The sequence below is a fragment of the Physcomitrium patens genome, chromosome 25 (genome assembly GCF_059467195.1).
Source record: "Physcomitrium patens ecotype Gransden chromosome 25, ASM5946719v1, whole genome shotgun sequence".
Classification (NCBI taxonomy): Eukaryota; Viridiplantae; Streptophyta; class Bryopsida; order Funariales; family Funariaceae; genus Physcomitrium; species Physcomitrium patens.
Genome location: NC_143434.1, coordinates 4283843 through 4297778, shown reverse-complemented (window position 1 = coordinate 4297778; position 13936 = coordinate 4283843). Strand labels below are relative to the sequence as shown.

The 13936-nt window shown below is 32.6% G+C and overlaps 1 protein-coding gene across 5 annotated transcripts; it reads left to right on the top strand.

Annotated features, from left to right (window-relative positions):
• Window positions 1-5905: 5905 nt before the first annotated feature.
• LOC112278420 (protein EXECUTER 2, chloroplastic) lies at window positions 5906-13020 on the top strand. Of its 5 annotated transcripts, none has more exons than XM_024511889.3 (13): window positions 5906-6132; window positions 7210-7723; window positions 8030-8245; window positions 8689-8805; window positions 9178-9243; window positions 9593-9699; window positions 9948-10374; window positions 10543-10986; window positions 11193-11367; window positions 11573-11742; window positions 11876-11950; window positions 12094-12186; window positions 12394-13020. In XM_024511889.3, exons 2-13 carry the CDS (start codon window positions 7334-7336, stop codon window positions 12499-12501), a joined length of 2388 nt encoding a protein of 795 aa, XP_024367657.1. In that variant the 5' UTR covers window positions 5906-6132; window positions 7210-7333; the 3' UTR covers window positions 12502-13020. The 5 variants fall into 5 exon arrangements, 3 of the variants coding, with proteins under 3 accessions (XP_024367657.1, XP_024367658.1, XP_090103481.1); XR_012216948.2 differs by having other exon boundaries at window positions 5916-6132; window positions 11523-11742; XM_024511890.3 differs by having other exon boundaries at window positions 5953-6362.
• The last annotated feature ends 916 nt before the right edge of the window (window positions 13021-13936 follow it).

The window sequence follows — 13936 nt, the reverse complement described above, 5'->3', positions numbered from 1 at the left end:
CTACCACATATTTAGGTTGATCCAATCTTCCATATTTTGTAGCTCAAAGAATTTCATATTGAACCAAGGCACTTCTTGGATGGACATCAACTACTACCACCATCGATTGTGATTGATAACCAAAAAAAATATAAAATAGATAATATTTTGGAGCATCGCTACCTTTACTATGGCAATGGATATCCGCAACTTCAATATAAGGTCCGTTGGAAAGGCTATCTTATCTATAATACAATGTAGAAACTTATAAAGAATCTCACCTATTGTCAAAAAAATAATTTGGAGAATCCATTGGGAGCAAAATAAAGACGTTATGTATTAGTAGAAGGAGATTAACTATAACGAGGCATGGATAAGATAATTGTATTATTGATGCATAGAGATAGGTAATTAGAACCGTTTATGAAAAGTTTTTAGAAATTTTCAGAATTAGAGCCAAGTTGGTGGTCCATATGGGGTCTTCTATAGAACATTTGGAAGAATTAAGGGTAGTTATCAAGGTAGGGCCTACTTCTAGAATCTTCTAAAAAGACAGTTATTTTGATAGGATCTATTGTTAAGAACATTCTAAAAAATTCCAAGATAGTTGGACAAAGTATAAATAGAATTGACCAAGTCTATTTGGAGCATTTGGTCAAATATGGCTTCAATTTCTTTCTCTAGGTAAAGTTTGGTTTGTATTTTTTGTTCTATTTTATTATTTTTATTTTATTATTTTTATTTTTTGCTCTATTTTGTCTTCCATATTTTGTTTTGTTTACTTGTATTCAATTTTGTTCTAGTCCATTTTTTTTGAATTTTTTTAGAATATTTTATAAGACTATTATTTGAAATGATGTATTTTAAGAAGTCAACTTGAAAAGTATAAAATATATATGTTTTTATCTTTGCATAAAATATTATATTTTTAATTTTTTATAATACACAACAAATATAAAGTTTGTATTTTTTTTATATTCACTGAATAGATTAAAATATTATCTAAATAAAAAATAACAAAATCATTTAATAATTATTAAAATGTATCATTTATAAGATGTTGAAAAGTAATTGGTGTATTTGTAAGTTCAAAAGACTTGACATTATATTCAAAATATTGATACTTAGTTTGAAATACAATCTTATATTTATCTTTTTTATATATATACTAGGTTTTATGCTCTTTCTAGATTTATTTTTGTATAAATTATTGTTTAATTTAATTGATCAATTAGTTTTGAAAACGAAGGTAGAAAATATCTATTCTTAATGGTGATCTTTTTGAGTCTTTGATAGTCTATAGACATATGTAATGATCTAATTTTTTTCTTTATAAATAAAATAAAAAATAATGTTTGAGGTTTTGAATAATATATGAAGTTTTTAGAAAGATTTTTTTTAATTTGTTTTCCTTCAATATAGCCAACTTATTTTGTACTAAGTTATAAATTGATCCAAATTGTAATTGAGTTCATTCTTAAAAATAAATTGAACAATCATAAGAACAATATTCTACAAAAATATCTACATTTTTTTTCTTTAAAATATCTTGATAATCTTCATATTGGCTTGAAATATTACTTAAAGTCTTTTCATTATTAGAAATAGGTGTGGTATAAACAACAAAAGATAATTCTTTTTTTATAATATGCATAAAAGCTCTTACACTTATCAATAAGAATTTAATTGTAATATACTTATAACTTTCTACTTTAATAACAAAATTCATGATTATACTATTAAAAAATTTAAGATTATAAAAAATCCAATCTATTTAAGGATTATATATTTTTAGCTATAATAAACCTAAAATAATTTTATTAGAAGGAAATTTAATAATATTAAATATTATTAAATAATTATATAAATTATTTATTATATTTAAAAAAATATTTTTATGGATAACATCTTCAAAAGATAATAAATGATCATCTATGACTTCCACATGCACATGCTTAATTTTCGTAACTACAAATATTTCATGTTTTTTAACAAAGTCTTTGTTTATGAAACAAGTTGAGGCTCTTGAATCTAATATGGCAAAGATTTTGTATTTTTTTGGTCTCAAATAAAAATCTATTGTAAAGCAAGGTAATGGGTTTAAAAAAAAAATAGGACTTTTATTAGGTATTGTACAAGATTTGAGCTGCACTATCCTTCTTGTAGTTAGAAAAACTTATTTTTTTAAGACATTGTATTCTTTAGCAATCATACTCTTCATCATTTGATTGCATTGCTTCTTTAGATAATGTTGAAGAGTGTGCTTAGCTTTTTGATAATACAAGCATAATCATTCTTTACAAAATTTAGTCTTATCTTACTCAATGAGATATTTGAAATGTACCATATCAGTTTGCATAAGTTTTAGCCTTGATAAATAAGTTTCCAAAAACTTAAAAATTGTTGTCATAACATGAGTTGTACCTCTCTAACCAAATCTTTATTCTTAACATTTTTCAAAAAATTGATTGTGATATACAATGATTTGAATAATAAATTATTCTAGTAAGTCTACTCTTGACATTGTCAACAATAAGTCTTTGATATTATCCTTCAATATATATCAAAATTGATTAATAAAGTCTTTATTATTTTAATCCACATTGCAAGTAAGATTTTAGAATTTAGCAGCATATATGGTAGTTGAACATAATCTTTGTCATAAAATATATGAATTTGATCTCTTCTACCATTTTTTAATCACTTTCTTCAAATGTGTTTGTGATACTTTTAAGAATAAATTCAGATCACAGAGGAGTTGTGAATTATTTTCTATCAAAGATGCAAACCAAAAAAGAATACTTCTAGATAGAAATGCACTTATGAATCCAACTTGAGTAAATCCATCAAAGTTTTGGAAAGGATGTAACTTTAGATAAAGCTTCACTTATTATAAAAATCTTTAAAATTGTGATTTTTTTCTATCAAACTTTTTTGGCATAATAATCCTTGCATCCCTCATACTTGTAGTAGCAATACTTTTCAAGTTCAATTATAAGCTTGATCTACTTGCTTTTCTTAATTGCATAATTTCTTGATATAGACTTGAACTTCATTGTTAATTTCTTCCATTGGCATAGGAATATTACGTCTATAGTTGATATTACTTATACATGAGATTTCCACTCTAAAAATGTTAATAAGATTATCAAAATCTGTAATATTTGCAAATCTATTCTTATTTCTATTGAATATAACAACAATATTTTTTGTTTTTTAAATTTTAATAAATATAAAAATCAAATTAAAAGAAGATAATCTGCAATCTCTAATATCAAATAAAAAAATCTACAAAAAAAAAAAAAAAAAAAAAAAACTACTTTTTTTTAAAAAAGAATCAATGTTAGAAAATAAATAAATAAATATTAATTTACAGATGGATAGTTTGTAAAGTTTAAAGCATACTAAAAGAAGTAAAATAATATATATATATATATATATATATATATATATATATATTTTTAAAAAAAAAATGATAATGAATTAAAATTCTTCTCAAACTATCAAGGACATGAATTACAAAGAACCAAAAGATCAATATACCCTTGTGTCATTAAAAAAAAACAAAATCACTCAAAGAGAGTATAATATTGAACTAGAATGGCTATTGTCGAAGAAAAGAAGTGTAGAGACTCTTAAAACAAGACTAAAGACTAAAAAGGCATTGATAAGAATGAAAAAAGCTTTACTCTTGTTTTTATATATACTTTCTAACTAAGACCTATGTAGCAATATTTTATAGGATTTCTAACACATGTCCAACTTCTAAGACTTATGTCTAAGTTTCATGATAAGTTTCTTACATGTACACCATATAGTTAGCTTGTATCACAAACTATCAACACATATGACATATAACTAACTTATTGGCTAAGTTTTTAATCAGTCAATTAGTCAATCAAAAACATGTATAAAAACAAATCCAAGTTTAAGAAGCTTCTAAGAAGCTTTATTATAAGGTATTATCAAATCTATTAAATTTTACCTTCTACCTAATGTTTCTTATTTAGATAATTTATGTATATCTGTGACACTAAAAAAAAAAATTATATCTTTATTTATTTAGATTTAAAGATCTTATTTCTAAATTCAACCTTAAATTATCAAACTTTTTATTTATAAAATAATTAAATAATAGCTATATATTAAAAATTCTATTTTATTTTTATTTTTTGTATCTATATATTAAAACCATGATTTTTTTCTATTTTTTCTTTTGATAAATTGTATCTATTAATTTTGGCATAATAATCTTTAAAATGATATATTTTTTATTTTTATTTTTATAATTTATATAATTTAATGTAGATTCTTTTTTATAATATAAAAAAAAATATTTTTTTAAAGAAATTTATAATTTATTTTTTGTATAATATATATATATATATTAGTAATAATTCTAGTCAAGTATTAAAAATATCATAATTTTTAATATGTCTAATTTGCAAAAGAATTATTTTAAAAACCAAAATAAAAATAAAGGTTTTTAATACACACTTGGCTAAAATAACATAATAAGAATAATTTATACTCAAACAAATGCTTAGCAAAGATCTTACTATTATTCTTTGTATCACAAGACATTTCATTAATACCTCCTAAATCATGCATTTGTCTTTTTTTGAACTTGAGATTGATTTTTTTTTTTATATTGTTATCTTTGTTATTTTATCCTATCATATCTTTTAATGCTCAAAATTATAAAAATTAGAAAATATTAAGTATTCATATCATATACATAAACAAAATGCTCAATTTGTGTTTTTAGAATTAATTTAAAACAAAAAAGATTTAAAAATAACATATATAAATTAAAACAAATATGATATGCAAACCTTATATTTTCTTGTCTACCATTCAAATTAAAATGATTTTAAGTACTTTGGATTTGCAAGTATATCTTTTTCACAATGTACTGAAGGATCCATGATTCTCAAAACCTATTGATTGATTGTGAATGCATTAAGCTTCTGAAAACATTAAACTCAAGGTTCAATTGTAGTTTGGTATTAATTTTTTTATAAAAGTTTCAGGCATAAATATACCTTATCAAAGAAAAATTAGATATAATATTCTTGAATAAAATCTAAGCTCTTTATGTTTGTACACCTTACCAAAGACTTGCATATAAGATCACAATATTTTGGCAAATACAAGTACTAAAGCAAGACATAAATGAAATATTTTTTCACAATTTTTTTGAAAACTCTTCTACATCCATGAAATGTACATAATGCAGACATCAAATAATTTAGAAGAAAATTTAGAGGGAATTCTAGAAGACAAATTAAAGAACCTAAATTTAATTATATTTATATATATATATATATATATATATATAAAACCTATTGAATCTTATCAATTTTGCAAAAGATTAAAGTAAAATTTTATTTTATAAATTAGAAATACTTTTCACTACTTGGTAATATTTTATAATGTATTTTGAGTCTTCAAATTAATACACAAATGTTTCAACTTATGTCAATCCATCATATTAGTATGTATGTATATATATATATATATGCAGATATTTTTTATTGATTTAAAATAACACAATATCTTCAAATTGATACACACATAGGAAGTTTACATGGTTTAAAAGCAAGTTTAAAGTTCACCGAAACTTTTCTTTTTGGTGTGTAAATTCTGTTTATAATACTTTTAGGGAACTGCCCGCTGCCCGAAATTCCAAAACAGAGAATACAGGCCGTTCAACGATATGTCCGACGATTCCCGACCCAAAAGAAACTCGAATTCTATTGAACAGCAACATTAAAAATAAAATCTACGTATATGTAGCCTGAGCCCAAGCTTCCATTTCCGCAATGCTCTGTGAACAACACGGCGGTGATTCTACGACTTCTTAAAATATATAAAACATTCAACGTCAGATCTACAAAATAAGGGCAGGAGTTGTCGACTCATCTGTGTCCTGTGCTGTTGTGATGGCCATGGAGTGCGAGCTCTCGTCTGGGTTTCTGTGAACGATTTAATGGTTCGGATTGGAGTCTGAGATGTGTGGGTTCTTTCATTATTGGGGTCAATGGGGATGCGAGGTTCGAGAATTTGATTGCAAGCAGCAGCAGCAGGAGGAGGAGTAGGAGGAGAAAGAGGAGGTAGTGGTGGTGGTAGATGTGCAATGAAGAGTAGGAGGTGAGATTGGAGATGCACAAACCTTGGGTTAGATGTGTGGACGATGTGTGGGTTTGGTGATGGAAAATGGAGTTAGATTCGTCACTCGGAGGCCGTGGAGGTAGCTTAGGGCTTGTGAGTCGATTCCTTGTGTCGGGTGTAAGGAATTGAGTCTTTGCTGGGTTCTTACTTAGGTCAAGGCAACGCTCTTCTGCGGGTCCCTGTCTCACTGGTTGACAGCGAAGACAAAGGTAATTGTGTGTATGAGTGTCGCCTTGGAAGTCTTAGAATCGTTCATGAAGCACCTGGTTGTTAATGTCGACCTTTTATTTTATTTTATTTCCCCCCCCCCCCCCCCCCCCCCCCCTAAACTCAGCTTCTTGTTAATTTCGCATTTGGACTTTGTAGTCTGAAAGCAATTAGGCGAAACTAGTGTTTAGTGCGACATTCTGAATTATTGTATCCATTACACGGTATCTAACTAAAATTTGGAGTACTCAATCGATGCCAAATTACATTAGTAGTTGTTGCCATGTGAATTCTGCACTGCTACAAGTTTTTTTTGGCAATAAACTCTGCAGTTTTTGACAGCAAACGTGAGGCTACCGTCTTCTTTTTCTTTTCATTGTCCTTGTCCATCTCCTTTATTTGTGTTCATGTTTTAAAATCCATTTCCCTTTTCTTCCCTTGTCCTCACAGAAAATCATCTGTGAATCTAACTTGCGGATTGATTTATCTTTTATGTTACTATCGTAGTTATGGAACACTCATTATTGGTACGCTTTAGAGTTTTTATTACATTCACAGAGTATCTTGAATCTTAGTTTTTCGACTGACAAGTTTCTCAATCGAAGCTTTGCCTTTGGGTTGGATGATTAAAAGCCCCCTTGCAATCTAGATGTAGGCTTAGTGGTGTCGGTATGGTGCAGTCTGTTGTGGTTATTTTGAGGTATTGAAATTGAACTGTCTGTGTTTTTGAATCAACGACTTTGCGAAAGGGTATAGACCGAAAAGCATTGAAAAACTTCCGCTTGAAGTGGTTTACTTGTGGTGGTTGCGCCTGACAGGTCATTTATTTTTTGTGTTTGTCTTCTGCAGAATCCCTGCGCGTTAATTTATCTGGCGTACGTACTTATTGTCAAGGGAGCAGATAGAAAAAGTTTGAGAATTATACCAGCAGCATCTGAACTACATTGAGATAAGAATTCGTTTATGTCACACTATGCCGAGTATGGCATTGACAATGTTATCCTCAGGTGCAGTGGCGGGGTTGGATACCCATCCTTTCACTGGCGTGTGTACAGCAGCTCAGGGTCGATACCATAATCGTCTATTACGTGTGTCGAATCAGTCAGTTGTGCAAGAAACTCTTCTTCACAAGTCGCTCGTAGTGAATGCATCTACAAGTAAACCAGGGAAGAGTTTTGGATCAGACAGACACTGGAGGCGAAGTCTCGGAAGTGGCAGCAAACGTGGAGTCTGCAGATGTGCGGGGTCTGAAAACATCGATAAAAATGGTAGCAACTATGACGAGGAAAAGAACGAGAAAAGCAATGACGGAATTCCTGGGACTTCCGGCAGTGGAAATAAACCACAGCAGAAGAAACCGCAAGTACGTGCACTAGCTTTCTACATACCAGCACAGCGGCATAAGTGTATCTTTTTTTAGCGATCGCACGAGACGTTACACCCTTCATGAACCAGAATACTTTTTCCTGGCTTGAATGCATTAGTTAACAATTAAAGTGAAATAGTCAGTATAGAAACTATTTTTTTCACACCTTAATGCAGGAATTCAATTTACTCATTGTAGAACTTATGTGCAAGAATATGGTAATGTGCATGGCACCTCACTGAATTTCAACATGCCAGGATTACGTGGATCTGCCTTGGCTGATAAGCTGAAATGACTTTGCAGGCAACTGTGAAGACGGGAAATCCACTACGGGAGATGATTGCCACAGCCGGACAACGTTTGCAAGACTATCTTGAGAGTTACAAGCAGAAGAAGGGGATTCAGGACGAAAAGACTGCAGTCTTGAATACACTGGCCAAGGACGAAACTGCCTGGGAGAAAATACAACAATTATTCTCTGAAGTTGATGAGCGTCAAAACATGGTCCAAAAGTTGCAGGTAAACAAGTGTTAATTTTCCGAGCATGCTCAGTGGTTCTTTTCATCTGCAAGCAGGTGACGCTATAATTGGCATCGTTGTTTGTCCCGTGCTTTGTGTATACTAAACTACAATTTATAAAGCACTTCTTATAAGGATGTTATATGTTCGACATAGGACATTTATTTTGGGTGGTTTAAATCTTTTGATTGTACAACGACGGGTAGATTCTAACCTTTTGGAACTCTTGAGATTATTGTCCTGAGATTACTAGCCTTTTGTGTTTCTCTAGAAGTGTCGGTATGAATCAATTGGATGTGAACTGGGGACACTTGCTGGAATTTTGCTTCAACTGTTGGTGAATTCTCTTACGAACATGGAAACGAGGATCTGCTAACTGAGTAACTCATGTGTTTTGTTTGATGATTTCATGGTATGTTTTGTGCATTGAAACCTGTACTCAGCTTCAAATTGAAGAGGCAATCAACTTGGAGGATTTTGAGAAAGCTGGGCGTATCAAGAAAAAATTGGCTGCCGTGAAATCCGAGGACCTGGTCGCAGGTGCCATGAGTGATTATAAGGTCCACCACTTTACTGCATGTCTTGTGTGCTTTGTTTTGTTTTCAGATGTTTCGTGCTTAAATATAGTCCTTCAGTTCCTTACTCACTCCTAGTGATTTTTGCTCAAAGGTGAGAATCAGCATTAAAAAATAAAATTACAGGTTTTCAGCATATCTTTTATCTCAAACCACATCAATAATGCTAATTTATTAAGATACGTTGTTTTATTACATAACATATCTTAATGAGCATGAGTTGAGTAACTTGAATGCAGTTTGAAGAATTACAGGATGACTTTTAGGACTGTTTTAAGACGGCTTTTTTCTTTTTGATCATCTCGAGAAGTATTAAGTATGCAAGCATGTTGAAAGTTGGTTTGCATCTTCTCTTAGAATGCATTGGAGGAAGAAAGATACAGAGATGCTGCTTATTTACGTGACGAGGCTGGTGTTGGTCTTGTAAGTATTCAACTCTTTCTTCCTTTCTCTTTTTCTTTGGCTGCACGTACTTGGTGTGAACAGATGCTTGAGACCCAATCTGCTGATCACGTATTCGAAGTTACTCATGCCAAACTAGTATAAATCGTCTGCATTGTTTCACTCCAGGTCGACTTCTAGTCAATCTCAGGAGCAACCTAGGAGCATTATATAGATCAGTGTCTAGCTCACTGTTAAATAACCAAATCCTAGGTTGTAAGCAGCTATTATGTTTTCTTGTATTTCCAGGTTTATTCTCCCCGTCATTTATTTTAAATGTGCTACTCATGTCAGACCTTAGTCGGTGCTAATTTTCTACTTCTTTGGTCAGGTGGGTTGGTGGGCTGGTATGTCTGAAGACGATAAGGATCCGTATGGACGTATCATCAATATTTCTCCTTCAGAAGGCAGGTTTATTGCAAAAGGTTTCAGTGCCAGGTGATTTATGAGTGTGTGGGTGGATTAGCATGTTGTTGAACCAAATTTTCAAATGAAGCTACTCTTTTACGAGGTACATTGAAGATTTTTTGATTACTATTAGGTGTTAACTTATTTGTTGCCGAAATTTTTCGCCGACTTTTTGCGTGCATCATGGTGTGATGGTTGACGAACGGAAGTCGCAGCGAAGGATGTTGAAGGGCAGATTGTACTTGATCTTTTCTTAAAAGTTCGTTTTGATATTTCAGGCAACTTGCTTTGGCAACAGCAGGCGTCCCTTTATTTGAGGTGTATGTCACAAAGGATGAAGTTAATAAGTATCAGCAGCATGCTGTGTATCTTCAAAGAGATGCAAATGGTGCTGCGGTGTCAATAGTGGGGCTCAGCAAAGACGTTTTCGATTTTGAGGACATGTTAGGGGAAGCTAACAAGGATGTGCAAGTGAGTGGTAATGATATGCTTGATTTTTCAAGTGTAATGGGAGAATCCAGCAGAAATCTGCATCTGAAATTGGATTTAATGGAGGATATCTTGAAGGAGGACCATAAGGAGGTTTTTGACAAAATGAAAGAAGTTCTTAAAAAGGATGGTGAAAATGTTTCAATAGAAGGTCTTAAAAAGATCCTTGATTTTCTGGAAGATCGGATGCCGGATGTCAAAATGAAAGTTTTTCAGGTTTGTTTTACTTATCTTATTTAACTGCGATTGGTTGTTAAGTTTATATAATTCTCGTGTGCAATTTTTCCACACGAGTTAATGACACATGTTTGAGGTACTTGTACGCGCATTTATGAAAGAGTTTTCGGCGTACTGACCCTCTTGTTTTTCGCTGTTACTACACAGGTAATAGTAAACGGAAAAATAGAAGCTGATTTGCCAAGTATCGTTGAGCAGTTGATGGAGGATGCAGAAGATGAGCTTCTCAGAGACGAAGAATTGGCTGGTGCCGGTAACAGCAATTCTGGTCTGCAGTTTATCCAGTCTGTGGATGGATTACCACCTGTAGGCAGCTTCTCTTTGCCAACAAATGGCAGATCTGGGTTGGTAGAAGTAGGAGCTTTAGGGGGTGATTTTCATCGTAGGGCGCTGCATCGTGTGTCTGCCAACATTGAGCGGAGGAACAAGGACAACTTTGTTTTTTACATCGCTGAATCCAAATTGCTAACTACCTTGGAGGATACGGATTCAGTCGTAACAATGGTACCTGGCGTTAAAGAATTCTCTGTTGATACCAGGCCTCTTGATCCAGTTGAAGAGTTTCTGCAGAGTTTAGGCAAATCTCTGAAAGTAAGTACAATTTGACTACTTTTGATGAGAGAGTAGGATACTATAGGATTTCACATCTTAATAGCATTTTCCTTCTAAACAATTTCTGATGGTGTTGTGCAATTATAATCTGATTGATGATAATTTCCAAGAAGCGTTACATGTTTGTTTCCGTATCTCTTGTCAATGACGCTTCTTTGTGAATAATGGTTATGACATGTTGACAGACGGATCCCGAGGACTCGGAGGAGAGCGATACTGTCGAGATGGAGATATCAAGCAAAGATTTGGAAGAGCTTCTAGACGAAGCCGTCACTAAGGCTCGAAATCGGCGGGGTTTGTTTAAAAGTACCGTGTTTCGGCGAATCAACGTATCGGATGCAGGCAATGATCCATTTTCTGGTATGCTTTATTCTGAAAGCATGTTGTGAATGTTCTGATGCTTGAATTTTCCTGGTAAAACTAGTTTTTCAACCTTAGCTTTTAGCATCTCTTTCCTCGAGATATTGTCAATGTTACTGGTGTCAATACACATCATATGTGCATGTCACGCTCAGGTCTTCCTTTCTGCTCCATGGAGAGTTTTACATCCTTTTGTTCCGAGCAGGGTTGTACATTGGATCTTTGGGACCCCACTCTGCAGAGGTAGTGCAACTTCAACGAAAGTTTGGCAATTGGCAGACCACTGATACCTTTTCTACTGCTCAAGAATGGGAATGTTTTGAGTATGTTGAAGCTGTAAAGTTGACCGGCGATGTGAATGTGCCTGCTGGCCAGGTACTTCATTATTTAAACAAACATCTCTTTGTATTGTATTTCTTCGGTTGTACAAACTTGGTCGAAGTAGGTTCAATGATGCAATTTGGGTCTCTAGTACCAACTGCTGAGCTAAATTTTCAAATCTGTGAAGGTTTCTTTCCGTGCTAAAGTTGGGAAAGGCAGCCGATTGCCGCATAGGGGAGTTTATCCGGAGGAGCTTGGTGTGGTAAGACATTTGCAAGACTGCTGTATAAATTCAGCCACTTGCTGCTTGTACACAGGTCTTGACACAGTGTCTTCTTTTGCTGCTCTTTCATTACTTATCAACTGGCAATGATTATTGATTTGGAAATGCATTTGGTTGACCAGACGGCAAGGTACAAAGGACAGGCTAGGATGGCTGAACCAGGTTTTAAAAATCCTCAATGGGTGGATGGTGAACTCGTACTTTTAAATGGCAAGGTTTGTGCACATAGGATATTCATGAATTAATTTATTTTTCATCTCTAAATAGTGAAGAGTGATACCGTTAAGCCTCTTAATATTACTGGAGATCAGTTCCTTAGTGTGTAGTCGTTTGTCATGTCAGTTTTATTCTGTACTTTTCAACATGACTTGCTTAGGAGCTGCTCGTTAACTTGATTCAACTTCTGTGCCTTTTGCTCACAGGGAGGCCCGACAAGTGGTGCTGAGCTTGGTTTTGTCTGTTTAGGACCAGGAAGTCATTTTCTAGTGTTGTTTGGGAGACTGAAGCTGAAAGATCGATTGATTTCATAACGGGACTAATAATTTGACAGTATATGGTAGCATCCCACGCTCCATTCCTCGCATCAAAATGTGAAAGCTTCACAATCAACTCAAATAACCTCAACATGGAGCATTCTGCAGAAACTAATTTTTAGTAAAGGAGGTTTGCAGCTTAACATATTCCATTTTTCTCCACGTTGTTTATCCGATCGACAGCACCTTCACGGGAAAGTTTTACTTAATGTTTGAAACAGGAAATATTAGCTTTATGCGAGCGGTAGCTTGATGTGGAACGTAGTGACGCAGTATAATTGCCAGCGAACCACTGCTGGAAGTGAAGATTTCATTGTCGACAGAGACAGGAAGTCCGGAAGTTCCCCATTTAGTTAACTGGCTTTGGTTTTCCTGCTACCTTCAACTGTATATTAAACAGAGATGTCGCTCTTGCTTGGCAATGAGGCATTGTTGTGAAAGATCAAAGAATTTTGTGGCATTTTTTATTGCCACAAAAAGAGTGTATTTTTTATTTTTTAATTTTTTTTCTTTCAATTTCGACTCTCATCATTATCATTTTATCACTTTAAAGGCATCTTTATCATACAAATATCAGAATGGGGGGGCACTACCAGTTTAATACTATGGGTGCTCAGCTTTTCCTGATAGGTGTTCTAGTCAACCAGTCTCATCTTTTCATCTATTATGGTTGCCCATGAAGGGTAATCCCAAATCCTGCCCAAGCAGGGGCAGTCTTGGATGCTACCCATAATGGGCGATTGAGACCCCAATTGCTATTAATGGGCAGCCTAAATCCAACATGAGACTGGATTGTCAAAATCCAAGCCCTAGGAATCCCAATTTAATGGCACTGCATTTATAGAGTTATTGTTTTTGTTGTGTTCAACTTTATAGGACTCAATTGGTGCAGAAGTCAATGTTTGTTGATTGTAGTCGTCCAAGTCAAGTTTGTGTGTGTTTCTACTACTTTGATGTTTTGTTTTAAGAATGTGATAGGATTTTGTGGCTTTGTTATGGAGCTTAGTAGGGATCCAATCCAATAGTGAGAAGATGGGAAGAGATTTGGGTTTTTGTTGGGCTTAAACTCCTTTTTATATTTAATCTAAATACTAAAAGTATTAAATGGGTTTTTGCGAATTATTAAAAATTCTCTAAATTTAAACATGTTGTATTAAATTTTATCAAGTTTTCAAAAAATATTTTTTAATGATTAAATATTTTAAAAATTATTTAAATAACTTGAATTTTTTTAAATATCACAAAATAATACAATTGTTAAAGAGAAGTTTATATGAGTAGTTTTGAATTAATATGTGACTTGTCAATGTTGTAGAAGATTATATATTTAAATTTTTTTTAAAATCATTATCAAATAACAATAAATATATATGTTCTTAAATGTCATATAATAATTATTAATAGATGATATTCTAAGATTCTTATTTTTTTT